Source organism: Charadrius vociferus, unplaced genomic scaffold (genome assembly GCF_000708025.1).
Source record: "Charadrius vociferus isolate BGI_N301 unplaced genomic scaffold, ASM70802v2 scaffold1, whole genome shotgun sequence".
Classification (NCBI taxonomy): Eukaryota; Metazoa; Chordata; class Aves; order Charadriiformes; family Charadriidae; genus Charadrius; species Charadrius vociferus.
The window spans coordinates 7,524,079-7,539,948 of record NW_009647680.1 but is presented as its reverse complement, the minus strand read 5'-3'; the positions used below and the strand labels follow the sequence as shown (position 1 = coordinate 7,539,948).

Below are 15,870 nucleotides of genomic sequence, written 5' to 3'. Positions count from 1 at the left end.
TTCCCTACAGAAGTTTCCTCATACGAATACCAATTTTTCACTGAATCTCCTGTATCAGCATTCCTAGAATTGGCTTAGCTTTCCATTTCTCTCCCAACCCCTTGCTATAAATAGCTAAGCCTCATATATCATTTAAGGAGAATAAAACATTACTCCGTGCATTCATTTATTTGATTTTACAGCCTTGCTTGTATGTTAATCAAACGCATAAAGTGCTGAGGTGCATAGGTGCCAAGTAAAAGTCAATATTTTACCGTGAACCTCATTTATCTACATTAGCCTGAAACAAGGTAGATCTGTAAATTTGGACATTATTGAATTTAATGACAAAGATCAATTACAACATCTTTGACACGACAGGGATTTGTCAGATGAGGGGGAAAAAGCATTACTTCTTCCTAAGGGAGCTTATAAATGCTGGCTGCTTGGGACTGTCCGTGTCTTCCAGTGGGCTGATGCATGTGAATGCTTAAATAATATTAGTTGAATTTGAGATACAGACCCACAGTTTAAAAGGAGTTTAAAACAGAGCTAAGTTATAGTGAGCTCTCTGAGGGATTGCTCAGCAGGATTGGCTGGAGTACAAGAAAAAAGAACTAGAAAGTGTCTTCATGGGAGAGATCCACAATTTGGCTGCAAAACTGAAAGCAATTCTGAACTCAAGCTGCTTCTTTCTGTGTCCAGTACACAAATACCAACGATAACTGTTTTATGAGTGCTGCGGTAGTGCAGCCTGTTAACTACAAAGCTCCCCAAAAGTAAAGCACAGCTTTTCTGAAGGCAGCCTGGGAAAACATGGACAATAACCTCAACTGATGGAAACTGTCACCTTTCACTGAAGCCAACATCTATAGATATGTAACACTTTCTACCCATCCTTCAGCCCTATGCCCTTTCTCCAGCACTGGGTGGGAAGCATTAGGCTGTCCAAGTTGCTGATACAGTATCCACCCGATAAGATGGTGTTTGACAGCAGCCACTTACAGCTTGGCCTGACTGGAAGGCAGGTAAGGTTTCCCAAAGGAAAAAGGATCTTCCCCCCCCCACCGCCCCAATATTCCAGACTTCCATCCAAGGGTTGGCCTTTGAACTCACCAAGAACTGAATAAGTTCAACACACCTCAGGATTGGCCGTGTGTCTCAATATGTTTTTCCAAATCGTAGAATCATAAAATGGTTAGAGTTGGAAGGGACCTGAAAGATCATCTAGTTCCAACCCCCCTGCCATGGCCAAGGACACCTTCTGCTAGACCAGGTTCCTCAAAGCCCCATCCAGCCTGGCCTTGAACACCTCCAGGGATGGGGCAGCCACAACTTCTCTGGGCAACCTGGGCCAGTGTCTCACCACCCTCACAGTAAAGAATTTCTTCCTAATATCTAATCTAAATCTACCCTTTTTCAGGTTAAAACCCTTACCTCTCATCCTATCTCTACACTCCCTGATCACGAGTCCCTCCCACAATCTTTCCTGTAGGCCCCATTTAGGTACTGGAAGGCCACCATGAGATCCCCCGGAGCCTTCTCTTCTTCAGGCTGAACAACTCCAGCTCTCTCAGCCTGTCCTCATAGGAAAGGTGCTCCAGCCCTCTGATCAGCCCTCTGATGAAATAGAATTAAACTGATGTTACTAACTTTGGGGGACTCAGACTTGGCCGTTTGAAGTGTTTAAGAAAAGCCGTGCTTGGAGAGGCACTCAGACGGGGTAGGTCTCAAATGGGGTTGTGTAACTTAGAGGATTTTACATAACCAAACAGACATGTCTTTAAAAAAATCCTTACACAGTGATCTACAAAAAAAAAAAAAAAGAATTTTGCTGTGAAGGTGATTTTAAATTTTAAATGCAGAGGGCAAGTTAAGCACTGGGATAACCATACCCAGAAAAGGTTGGTTTGCTTGTAAGCCAAACCTTGGGGTGCGAGGTGGTACATGGATCTCTGTGGGTGTGTGGCAAGACAGGGATGCAAACTTCTTGGGATAGTTTGCAAAAAGGTGTCTGGAGCTTTAGTAACATTCTGCAAATGTGTCACCAGTTTTGACCCAGAATATATAGCTCACTGGTTGACAGTTAATTACATGTCATTAATACATTTATAAACTGTTTCATCCTGATTATGGTTTAAACTGAATCGAGCAGGTTTTCCCCTGAGATACAGTCAGAAACAGTCTCAAGTTCCTACACAAAGTTAGCTTTTAATAGGCCAAACCCTGGTATTTTATCACCATCTGCTGGAGACAAAGTGTCATTCACTTAAAAACGTAAATTCAGCCTCAGCCTTAAAACTTCTGACTTCATGGACAAAATAATCCATACCTCTCCAAAAAGATTCAAAGATCTTAAAGGCAGCAAAGATGTGCGAGACCTCCATGGAACTCAGGTCCCAAAAAGTCATTTGAGAAACAGACAGAAATTGCACGATCTCCTATATTCTCCTACAATTAATCTGTTCTGTCATTGCTAAATCTTTCACTGAACCATAGTCAGGGGCTGTCAGATATCACTGCCATGACAAAGGCTTCAAGGTTGTTGGTAAGTGAAATAAGACTCACAGCGCAGACACCGATTTCCTCTGTCACTGGAAAATAAAAGATCACTCAAGGACAGTAAACCAGGTAGTTTTTTACCATTGTAAGACCAGTGATCATCTCTTTTAGCTGCCCAGAGGGTCTTAAAACTGTTTCTCAAACCTCAAAAAAGCAGCACTACTAAAAAGCAAACTACATTCTCCCCCCTTCCTGCCCCTTGCTGCAACCTAACGCCCTTATGGCTTCCCCCAGTCTCATTATTTCTTCTGTCCTCTCTTGTACCTCCTGTCACACTGAAACGCTAGCACTGAGACCTGCGGAAATGTCTGGATTTGTCCCACTTAAATTCCAATGTAACTGGGGCTCCTCAGTTAGAAGGCTGTACTGCCAAGATGTCTTCTGTAGTTACTGGCAGCAAAGATACACTTCCAGAGGACAATTTCCATCTTAGAGGAGCATCTATCTAGAAAGAACAGAAGGAAACCATGTTTTTAATTTAGGTACTTCCTTCAGGTTGTTAAGTTAGGTGACAAGTCCTAGGTACTCCTTTCTTGGCTTGGTGCTCAACGTAGAGGCAGCTACAGAGGAACTGCTGCAACCCCTGGTGAGACCTGGTCAGCATGGATAGAGTTTGTGGTAGTGACAGGATGAGGGGGAATGGATATAAACTGGAAGAGGTCAGGTTTAGATTACACATTAGGAAGAAGTTTTTCGCTTTAATGGTGGTGCGGCACTGGCACAGGTTGCCCAGAGAGGTTGTTGAGGCCCCATCCCTGGAGGTGTTCAAGGCCAGGCTGGACATGGCTTTGGGCAACCTGGTCTGGTGGGAGGTGTCCCTGCCCATGGGAGGGGGGTTGGAACTCAATGATCTTCAAGGTCCTTTCCAACCTAAACCATTCTATGATTCTATAATTCTATGATTCTATTGTCCTGGTTCTGAATCTCTCCTGAGCATGTACAAAGTGGGATTTTTCAAATATTTCATACATAGATGCAGGTGAGCTTATTTTCATGGCATCATTTCCAACTCAAGGCTACCTGCCACCAAATTGCAAGTCCCTCCTTTACAATATGAAGGAATTAGGGCTTCTGAAAGAACAGGTCATCCAATTTTGGGGTTTTTGTAGCTTGACCAAAACAATGTGATTTTTGACCCATGTCTTGGGAACAACTGAAATATTCTGGCTGAAACTTTCACATCTGAAAAAAAAATAACCTAAGGCAGGCACTTAGTGAAAAGAACTTTAGTCCTAACAGTTAAAGTTTGGAAAAGTTGAGAAGCAGCCAAGAAAAGGTTATAATAATGGCAAATTATAATGCAAATTAAAAACTTTTAATATAAAACAGTGCCACGAGTTGCACCTGTGTTCACTGTCTCTGGATTTTGATTGCTTTACACAGTTATTTGAACAGACCCAAAAGAACATAGCAAGTCGGCAGTTAAGTTGGGCACTTTGGCTCTTTTTTCTAGTCTCCAATTAACTATTCAATCTCTGCAGATTTATCTGGTAATTTTTCCTGATCGCTATTTCTGTAAACAAAATGTTCACTGCCTCCTAAAGGGTGAAGATTGATACCACTTGGTCAACAGCTTGAGGAAAGCAGCAACACAACGAATACAGGCCACTGGCCAGCAGAAAGACGATTAAAATCTCTTTCTGAAATGACCTGAGAATCACCGACCCTGAACCATTCAACATCGCCTTCCTGCGTGCTCCATTCAGCCTTGTTCCTCCTCTATCCCATGAGGCAGCTCCTTCTTCATGGACACCTTCCTTCCCACCGCATATTTCCATTACCCCAAATGCGCTCAGCTCTATTACCTGCTGGCACCGGGGTGTTTATACACAACCTCACCAAGCTCTCAAGAAACAGAGCTCAGCCACACAGAGGAATTAATTCTTGAAATATCTCAGGACTGTTAATTCAGGGGAACAGGTCAAGAGTCCATTCTTCAATATTCTCTGATCTCCACTTTTGTCTGGTTAACAAAGCAAGCTTTACCACCTTCCCAAAATGGGAGAGACACCCACCTGTGGGCAGATGTGGCTAGTGCCTGTCTGACTGCTGAGAGCTAGAACCGGCTATGGGGCTGCCTGCTGGGCGAAATGGAGTACGGGCAGCTTGCTCAGCCTAGAATTCATAGAGACATAGTTAGGCAGTTGCGGCTGCCTGAAACACTGTGAACATCAAGAAAACATTCTCTCCACTTTCTTCCTTACTTGCACAGCAGCAGAAGGGAAAAAATCTCTCTTCCTGGAAAAGAAGATGCAAAGCCCTGACCTCCTTGAGACCAAGAAAATACAAGACAATCAAAAATATGGAACAACTTCTGCACAATAAATGACTACATAAGATAGGACTCCTCGGGCTGAAAAAGCTGCGAGAGAGGAGGGACGTGACATAAGCTCCTGAACTCATTAATGGCCTGGAGACTAGACAGACGGCAGAAAAATACACCAGCAAATGAAAAGAAAAAAAATGCATTTAGAGAAGGAAGAAAGGAGAAGAACAAAATACCCTACATCACCAGTCTTTTACAAGCTATTGTTGTTTTTGCAACTGTGACTAATTACAGAGAATCATAGAATGGCTGAGGATAGAAGGGACCTTGAAGATCATCTATTTCCAACCCCCCTGCCATGGGCAGGGATATCTCCCACAAGACCAGGTTGCTCAAAGCCCCATCCAGCCTGGCCTTGAACACCTCCAGGGATGGGGCAGCCACAACATCTCTGGGCAACCTGTTCCACTGTCTCACCACTCTCAGAGTGAAACATTTCTTCCTCATATCTAATCTAAATCTCCCCTCTTCCAGTTTGAAGCAATTACCCTTCGTCCTATCACTACACTCCCTCATTAACAGTCCCTCTCCAGCTTTCTTGTAGGCACCCTTCAGAGCCTTCTTTTCTCCAGGCTGAACTTTATCCAACTTTCTCAGCCTGTCCTCACAGCAGATGTGCTCCAGCCCTCGTGGCCTCCTCTGGACCCTCTCTAACAGGTCCATGTCCTTCTTATGTTGGGGGCCCCAGAGCTGGATGCAGCAGTCCAGGTGGGGTCTCACGAGAGCACAGTAGAGGGGCAGAATCACCTCCCTGAACCGCCTGGCCACGCCACTTTTGATGCAGCCCAGGATATGGTTTGCCTTCCAGGCTGTGAGTGGACATTGCTGGCTCATGTTGAGCTTCTCATCCAGCAACACCCCCAAGTTGTTCTCCTCAGGGCTGCTCTCAATCCATTCTCCGCCCAGCCTGTATTTGTGCTTGGGATTGCCCTGACACACATGCAGGACCTTCCACTTTTTGAATAGACGCTAATTTGAATAGACCAAGCTCATAGTACAAGAAAATTACTCTTTATTCAGGGAAAAAAAAAAAGTTACTGTTAACAGTTTTTGCTCATCCAGCGTCCACACCTCAGTGCACCCACGTTCGGATACCTGTAGATGCTGCTGGTCTGTGCGTTCAGGTGGCATCCCAGTACGTTTTCTGGCACACCACCCACCATTGTATGGGTGAAGTTTTGTATCAGTCTGGACCCAGCTTGCCTGGGGTTTCTTCCTCTTATTCATGCCTTTGCCTCACCCAGAAACAGCTACTTTCTTATAGGTCCTCTTCACATAACTGTTTCCTGTGTTGTGCCACTATTTGTTAATATTGAATGGGAATTACTTCCACTTATTGCACACAGGGAACATGCCTGCTTTGCATGACTTTCTCTTACCTAAATGGCACTAAGCCACGGATCATAGTAGGGGCTCAAGTGCAAATCAAAGTGTCACAAACACGTTCTAGGGCAACATCATAGCCAAGATGAGATTCTGGTTTGGAAGGTGAGCAGTGGTAGCTCTGCTGCTGTCCTTGCACGGAAAGCTCAACAAGCTTTAGGCAAATACTAGAGAATTAGGTTTAAATTAAAAAAAAAAAAAAAATAAAAAAAAAAGAGAGAGAGAAGAAGAAACAAACAAACAAAAAAACCCAACAAAACTCACGCCTCAGCAAGAATGCATGAGAGCCCTGCTGAGCTCAGGCCTGCAAGATGGGGCTGCCCTGTGCCTTTTGGACATGGTGTAATCTCAGAGGTCTGTAGCAAATTGGCAATGTGAGATGAGTCTTGCCTAATTAACAGAGTTCTCGTTGTGCCTCAGTAACTGCACTGCAGAGCTTGGCCACCCTCCACTAATTTGCAACATCTCAGGCTTTGAAACACTTTCTTTCATTCCAGTTCATCAGGGCCAGCTGGAAAAGCACCTGTCAAGTGGAGAACTCACTTGCAAAGGTTCACATCCAAAATGAGATCTGGGACTCGGGCAGCTCTGCACCAGTGCCTCGACACTTCTCACACCTGGGCTTCTCGCTTAATCCAAGAGGTGAATCAGACAGAAATACTTATTCCATTATGCCCGTACAAATAACAGCGGGCTAGCACTTAATAGTTCTTGCTCTCATAATTCCCACACATAAACACATTGCAAGGCACAGGTCAGTTACTCCATCTGGTAGCAGGCACCAGCGTCTTTATTTTGTCTTTTTTAAGTTTTTAGCATTTGGAAAGGCAGTGTCACCCTTTGCTAACAACTCTACTAGTGGGCAACAAAAGCAACCCTGAGAGCTTCCCCAGTGATAAGCCCCTACCATGAGTCACAGGTGCAGTGCCCTGGGCCTGGGAAGGTTGTGGTGGGGTGGCTGAGGACCCTGTCCAACAGAGGAAGATGTCCACCACAGCTGAGCCTGGCTGCAGGAAGGACCCCGACATTTTCTACAGGGGTAGCTCTGATCACAGATTTCAGAGCCCTGAGCAGCACACGGGCACAGTAAAAAGGGGGAACTTCTATAGAGATTTGTAACAGGAATACTAAAACAGGTATGATTAAGATCGAAGCATGAATGAAAATACCTGTGTAAACACCAGAAGAAACAGGAGAACAAGATTTAAAAGAATGGCTTCTATAGCAAGTGCAGAAAACTCTTCCCAGTCAAATTGAGGAATGATTTGTTTCCATCTCACCCAGACAGCCTGTGCTCTGATAGCCAGGAAAGCATGAGCAATGAGGCATGGGAGCTTCCCTAAACCAAAAGAACGTGGTTGCAGTTTAACAATTAGTGCACTAACTTGGGAGAGAAGTGCCCCATAAATAAAGTTTGAAACTCAGTCCCTATGTCCTTAGCTGTTCTTTCTCACCCCTCCAAAGCTTACACTCTCCTCACTCAGTATTTTATTTCCTGCCAAGAAAAGGTGGATAGTAATCCAAAACTTGAAATTTGTTTTATTTAAATATAATTATCATGCGGATACTACAAAATATATGCCTATACAAAAATGTCATTGTCAGTCAACAGTGACAACTAGCAATAAAGCACATTACTGATCATATTATTACAGCATTACAAATTCAAAGAATGAACTAATTCCTTGCAAGCGAAAACTTAAGAGGTGATGTGCAGGATCTAGAGGTCTATTTAGCACCTCATGATATTCTTCACTTCAGTTTTTTTCATATCTCATTTACATAACTTACAATACCTATAGCTATACATTTCTGCACTTGTCGTGTAGATGAATCTTCTCCAGAATGCTAAGGAATTAAAAAGAAAGGTGTCAAGTTTTAGGTATTAGGAGAAAGGCAGAGAAGTACCACATGCTGATTTCAACCAACACATTCTTGGTTCTGCTTTGGATAAATTTTCAGTGGTCTCTGTAACACGATACAGTGACCCCTTGTGCCCAAGCCAACAGTAAGGTAACATTTGCAGCTAAATTACATTGGAGCTACACAAGACAGGAGCTGCTACATTTGCCTAAGCAGGTAGGAAACCTGCTTTCCATGCACTGAGAGAGGAAAGACAATCCACCTGATTTGAGAAGGCAGAATGCAACACCTGATACTGACAAGAGACGCCTGTAGCCATCAGCTGCCTTGTACGTGTTTTGTCCTGTGTGCCCAAGGACCACAGGAACAGGAGGGATGCCTGAATCAAGACCACAAGCCGCAAAGCCTGCTGATATCCCATGAGGGATGTTGCAAATGTTCTTTCACCAAGGAGCTGCTTGGAAGGAAGAAAGGGATTTGGAGGAGAAGCGGAATCTTTGTCATAATTTATGGAGATTTACCAGATGAACAGCTCTTCATCTCCCTGTTCATTTTCTTCCTCTGTTGCCTGCTTGATTCCATCGCGCATCTAGATTGCATTAACATGGATCTAACATAACAAAGCCTAGCTAAAACAGAAAGGAAAAAGACTCTCTCATACACTGGCTGAGAATACTCCTGCTTCTGCCTGCCCACAGCCTCTGGGGTGGGGGAACGCATACACCTTTTGCACTCACAATCAGCTCTGGATGAGTTTCTGGCATATACTTGGGCACAGAAGTACCTAGAGTTAAGAGTCTAATTCAAGTGATTCCATGTCTCTAGCAACCAGAGGATGCTGTATCATTCTCCAAAGCTCAACACTTTTCACTCCTGGCAATTCTGGCAGGTTTCTGCCACCCTGTTTTTTTCAGTGCCAAGTGGGCCTAATGCATGCACTTACTCATTCATTCCTATGGAATAACAGAAAGTATTCTTCTTCTGTTCCATGGAACTTCTCACTTTCCCAGACATTTCACTGATTTCTTTTTCTCAATCACATACCTGTGAATAGGAGTGCAGTTTTCTATACAGCAGTTCAATCTATAGAGGAATTAGATGAAGACACTACCCTGGCTCTAACCTCACTCAAACGCTTTGAAAACACAACAGTCAAGAAACTAGCGATGAAAAGAGCTAGCCAGCCATGCAACCCTCACAGTCTAGTTTGGCTTCATAAAGCCAAAACTAACTATTCCACCAGGCATGGACACTTTCATAACCCTAATCATCTCAATCCGGTCTTTACAGCAATGTCACTGTTTGATTATGCTTTCACTCCAGTTTCCCCTTGGCCACCCCTATATCCTTCTGATATCACTCAGGACATCATAACCTACATGAGGCAAAGGCCATTTGTCCAGCAAAAATTAGAAAATCCTACAGTGGGATTTGGCGGGTCACACAAAATGAACCTGACAACTTTTCTGGGCAAGGACTTTAACTGGGTCTCACTGCTAACTGGCCAACTGTTGCTTCTCCAGAAATAGCCTAGATATTTGTCCTGTGGACAAATATGTTTTGCTTGAGCAGAAGCCCCACTTTCCAAGGTTTCTTTTCTTGTTATGTGGATTCTGAGAAATAACTCTAGAGCTGTGACAAAGAAATTAGCAGGGATTTTTTTTGGCTTGTTTTCAAAAACACTTCTTACCGAAGGATCTCAGTTCAATACATATTCTTTCTCTTCAGGTAGGCAAGCTTCTTATCATACAAACATACTTTCTTCCTTTTCTCTTTTTGTGCCAGCATTTCCATCTATTTTGCAAGGAAAAAAATAATGATGTATTTTAGGTCGAGGTGTAAACACAGAAAATACCACTGAACAGCCTGAAAGGCATTTAAGCAGAGTATATCCATTTTCTGGACAGACCACCTGGAGCTTTCTGCCAAAGGACATCTGCCTGCCCAAAGGAAAGGCCTCACTCACACAAGTACAAAGGCACTATATTGTCCTCCACTTCAGGAGGCTCACCTAACTGAGGACTCTTTTCTCTTGATTTTCTCACTTGGTCCTTCCTTCAAAACAACTGCAAGAGCTGGAAGCTCTCCTCCTGCTTTCTCTCTCATCATTTCCTTCCTGTGCCACTTGCTGCAAAATTACAGAGGAAAACAGAGTACAGGCGGTGGCACTCCAAATTCAAACATCCAACCGCAGTATCTTCCTTTCAATAATCCCCCTAGGATGCTCATCTTAAGCAAGGCTGCTCCATCTGTGATCCTTAAGACAAAGATGGTTATGTGGAAAAAACCCACAAAAATACATTTACAACACACCTGTCCAAGAGGGAAGATGGCAACCTGTCAGGCTCGGCTTTATTTCCATTTGCTTGGCAATACAAGCTTTGCAATTTAGAAAAGGCAGAACTGCTGGCAACATGGGAATCATTTATTTTTTTTTTAAGTCTCCAGCTCACCTTGGCTTTTTCTAGGCAGAAACTAGATTGAGGCTCTGCCATCATGCAGTACCAGAAAGTATATTTGTAGCGCCGTGAAATGACCAGGGAAATCTGTACCCACAACTTTAAGCCTAGGATGAGTTTCAGCTACGATCATTGTTTGGACAGAGGCTCTTAAGAGTTGCGATTTCATCCAAGATATTTCTATGTGTTAAATAATCAGAAGAGGGAGCACCAAGCCCCAGAGCTCAGCAATTTATGCTCTTGGCACCTTCGGTGGATTAATCCAGAGGGACCTGGACAGGCTGGAAAGGTGGGCCCAAGCCAACCTCATGCAGTTCAACAAGGCCAAGTGCAAGGTCCTACATCTGGGTCGGGGCAATCCCAAGCACAAATACAGGCTCGGTGGGGAATGGCTGGAGATCAGCCCTGAGGAGAAGGACCTGGGTGTGCTGATTGACCAGAAGCTCAGCATGAGTCAGCAATGTGCAATTGCAGCCCAGAAGGCCAACCACATCCTGGGCTGCATCACAAGAACTGTGGCCGGCAGGTCAAGGGAGGTGATCCTGCCCCTCTACTCCACTCTCGTGAGACCTCACCTGGAGTACTGCATCCAGCTCTGGAGTCCTCAACATAAGAAAGACATGGATGTGCTGGAGCATGTCAGGCTCCGGGGAGATCTTATTGCTGCCTTCCAGTACCTAAAGGGGGCCTACAGGAGAGCGGGGGAAAGACTTTTTACAAGGGCATGTAGTGACAGGACGAGGGGGAATGGATATAAACTAGAAGAGGGAAGGTTTAGACTAAACATTAGGAAGAAGTTTTTCACTTTAAGGGTGGTGAGGCACTGGAACAGGTTGCCCAGAGAAGTTGTTGAGGCCCCATCCCTGGAGGTGTTGAAGGCCAGGCTGGATGTGGCCTTGGGCAACCTGGTCTAGTGGGAGGTGTCCCTGCCCATGGCAGGGAGGTTGGAACTCGATGATCTTCAAGGTCCTTTCCAACCTAAACCATTCTATGATTCTATGAATGCCACTGCCCCTTTCAGGCCTTTTGAGGAGCTGGCAACCTTGGTTTTGAGACTATTGCAACATGCCTACCTGTCTCTCCTTTACTACACGAAGGAAGACAACATCCTCCCTCTTTTTATCCACTGATTCCTTCAGGCTGTGGAAGACCTGCTTTTTTTTTTTTTTTTTCCTGCTGCACTGCTCAGCCACTGGCACTGTCCTAGAACTCACCATAACCCATACTGAAACCACACGGCTTTATCCTTGTTACAACCTCGCTAAGATGCTCTGGTGCCACCCACTTCTCTCCATTTAGTTTAAAGCACAATACTTTTTAAATTTCCCCTTGGTGTCAGTCAGTACTCTGCTGTCTGGAACCACTCCTTTTAATTTCCCTGAAGGAATGTGTCATACACAACCCTGAGGAAAAACGGGAGGCAGTAACAATATAGGAAGCACTTCTTGCCATGGCGTTTTTTTCAGATTTACGTGAATATGGCTTTTCAGTCACATAGATGCGTATGACTGGTTGGCATAAGCTAAGTTGCCCCTCTCGGTATTCAGTGTTATACCTGCCATCCCTGTAGCAGGTCAGCATCATTTCAAGAGGTGCGTCTCCTGGACCAGGTGCAGGATGGATCTGGGAAGAACCCCCCACTGCTTTCAGGCACCAGATTTCCACTGCTTGGTCAGGCACCTCGTCTCTTCGCCAGGGGCAGGTCTCGTGGGTTGAAAATAAGAAGTTTTCTGCCTTCGTTGACTGTGGGAGGTCCCTCAGAGGGAGTAGTCAGGAAAAATCTGGCCATTTCACCTCACTCCCAAAGCTGGTAATGCCATTAGCATCTTGGATTTTAATTTGAATGTGGCAACTGATTATATAGTATAATGGAGCGTTTCTCTGGTGAACTGCCCCATGGATATGACAGCAGTGATAAACAGGCAGGAGAAGGATCTTGGTGGGGTCTGTAATGAAGCGGAGGCCCTGCTTAGCACCAAATTAAAAGGGATACTAAAATGGCCCCAGATCCTGAGGGGTGCCTCTCTCCACTTCAGCCTCAGCTGCCAACTCAGAGTCGGACAATTAAAACAATCTGAATCTTCCCTGAGCAAAATGTCCAATGTCCGGTGGTAGTAGCAGTTAGTAGTAGTAGTAGTGGTAGTAGTGCTCATGAGTGCCCTTGTCCACGGCATTGTAGTGAAGACAGAAATCACCTGTCTGACCCAGATGAAAATCTCTATTTTCTCCCAGCTTTGGAGCGAGCTCCAAGCCAGCATCTCCACTGAAACAGTGTGCATTCCACCTCTACACTTCATGTGAAACACCTGAATGTTCACCTTTGCACTTTGTGTAGGTGATAGCAAGAGTTGGTTTCCAGCTGCTTCTGCAAGCATTGGACAGTCTTCAAAGCTTACATAGCTGATGGGCTGCTTTCAGCACTTGCAAGACTTGAAGGTACAAAGCATATACCTTAAAAATAAGTAATGGGCATCTATCACAAATGGAAAAAAAAATCATTAGAGCAGTAGCATTCTTTAGAAAAGCTTGTCAACTTAAATATCTATAATGATGCTACTAATTTGGGCTTTTAAACTTCAAAGAATGAGGCTTTTTTTAAACAAAGGCAGTATGGCACCTGCTTTTTATGGAGGTTCGTATCTGTGAATAGTGCCTTTGAGCTAGCCCATGCACGTTTGATTAATTTGTTGATTAGTGGACAAAGTTTTAAAGAATTACACTGTATAAATGAACCATTACTTTCTATTTTATTTCTTTTCTGATCTTCATGAGTGACTGGGTCACTGTCAACCATATTCATGTGGGAGCTCCGGGCTTCCGTATCTGCTTATTGAATCCTGTTCTGAAAAGACATTGCATAAACCTGAACTACAGGCTGTATTTTACCTTAGAGGAAGTCATCATCAATGTCTCCCTCTTAATTCTCTGCTGGTTCGTTAATCTTATTCTCTGTCGTATGTTGTGACCCAGCTACCACAGGACGGACATCAAGAATCAGAGTCGCTTTGTGGTAGGGTGCTGCCTTGGGGAATTGGGAGTAATGGGTTCAAACCACCTCAAACTGAGGAGAGCTCAGAAACTGTATCTCCTATTTCTGAATAAGCGTGCTACCCTGCAGGCTGCTGGACTGGCTGTCTTGCCTTCCATCCTTCCTTCCCTTGCTCAGTAACACCACCCCTCAGTAGAACATACAACCCAAGAAGTGCCCTCAGCATGTTGAATCAAATAAAGGAATTACAACTATATAGGGCCATTCAGACTTATCCTTGTACATAGGGTCTTCTGTTCATGGGCTCAAGGCACAGCATCAAATCCTCCTGGAAAGGCTGACCTTGTGCGATCAATTGAAGAGATGTGGGAATGCCAGTAGTCAGTTATCTCTCTGTGTAGCCTAAGGAGCTTGGAGATCAGCTTAGGGCTCTAGATACCTGATCTCGGCCCTTTCTGTTTATGCATTAGTATTCTTCAGCTTGGCTCCTTCTGGAGTATATGAACCTATTTTATAACGTTCATCCAGGAGGAGGTAACATTTCAACTTCAGTTTTCATGGTGACCTTCCTACTGGTGTCAAAACGAGGTCAGGAGACATGACTTGGACATAGTTTCACCCGTTGGACTGGTTTCACCAATTCCAACAGATTCCCTAGTGCAGTCTAACCATACACTGCTGAGTTTTCAGTGCTTAGACAATGCATTTATAAATTGGAAGATGTGCCAAGGATGTCTTATTGTTGTCTGGATTTCCTGACTGTAAGGGTAATGAATGACTACTTGATGTTGAAGACGTATCAACAGGCATTCTTCCAAGCAGAACATGTTCAAAAAACTTTCTGATCAAGGAAAGATGCATTTGCTATTTCTGTGATTTCCTCATTAACACTGCATATTCTAAAGCGTAAAATCAAACTGAACTTAATACTTATATGAAGGTTTGCCTTTATTTTTCAAAGCTAAGTGAAGGATATGGGATAGACGTGGGATACTTTTACCTTTTAAATGGAAATTCATACGAAAGTTGATGAAAAATTACTTTCAAAGCATCTGAAGCTGTTTTATCCTCCTTCAGTTTAATCCAATGTGGTTAGGTCTAGCTTTAAAATTTGTGTGGTAAGTGGAATTAGCAGCAACATGTGCTGAAATTGCCCTGTGGAAATCCCCTGTTTTCAGTTGCTTATTTCTTTAACCAGACATCAGCACTTTGGAGGAAAAAAGATGCATTCTGGTAATCTGTTGTATTTGTGACATGTCTTCAAAAAAATACCTAAAATCGGAGGGGCGGAATAAAGACTGGGATTTGGGATGTAGGCAATTGTGTGAGAAATGCTGTCAGGAAAGAATACAGGTAGCAGGAAGGCAGTAGAAAAATCAGATACCCAAGATGGAGACTGGAAGGGATGGCAGAAAGACAGAGGCTAAAAAGGATACAGAAAGGGATAACTGGGAAAGATTAGGAGCCTGGGAATGGTTCTGGATGAACAAAGCAACTGGAAATGGTTGTGGACAGAGGTTAACAAGACACTGTGGAGTGACGGTCAGGAGAGTCAGGAACAGTTTATACAGTAAATACACACGGTGTGGACACTTCTTCAGCACAAACTTCCATAACCTGTGAGGACAAATACCATTTCTTGGCAATGCCGTGTCACAGACCGCAGTTGTCTCTCAATATACTTGGTGTATGTCAGCGTGTTTAATCAGGTAGCTTTTCTGAGTAACTTTTCCATTCTTTCTCTCTTTTACTTTTGAAAGTAGACTTTATTTGCTCTTAATTGGCTGGCTTCAAACTAGAAGAGGGGAGATTTAGATGAGATATCAGGAAGAAATTCTTTACTGTGAGGGTGTTAAGGCACCAGAACAGGTTGCCCAGAGAAGCTGTGGCTGCCCCATCCCTGGAGGTGTTCAAGGCCAGGCTGGACGGGGCTTTGAGCAACCTGGTCTGGTGGGAGGTGTCCCTGCCCATGGCAGGGGGGTTGGGACTCGATGATCTTTAAGGTCCCTTCCAACCTAAACCATTCTATGATTCTGTTACTGCTTTGGCCAGTTTTGTCTGGATTGAAGCAGTTCGGATCTAGCCTTTGACTTCCATAGCAAGGCTGACTTTAATTTCTAGGTACAGAAGGCATAAAATGTCCTCTGCTTTTCAGTACTCACAGAAAACCAGTCACGTTTTAATCCAGGGACTGCAGCGTCGGTGAGCCCCGGAGCTCTGTGAAGCGATGTCGCCCTTTCCCGCCCACGACGTTCATTGGATGCGGCGGCGCGAACTACATCTCCCGTCAGGCTCCGCGCCACCCCGCC

General features: G+C 44.2%; 1 protein-coding gene across 1 annotated transcript in view; it reads left to right on the top strand.

Annotated features, from left to right (window-relative positions):
• The first annotated feature begins 959 nt into the window (after positions 1–959).
• Positions 960–15,870, top strand: part of LOC104283102 (chromosome unknown open reading frame, human C11orf73) — a 31,429-nt gene continuing 16,518 nt past the window's right edge. The window contains exon 1 of the mRNA XM_009881251.1: positions 960–1,007. Within this exon, the coding sequence (XP_009879553.1) occupies positions 960–1,007 (48 nt within the window). The remainder of the gene's footprint in view (positions 1,008–15,870) is intronic.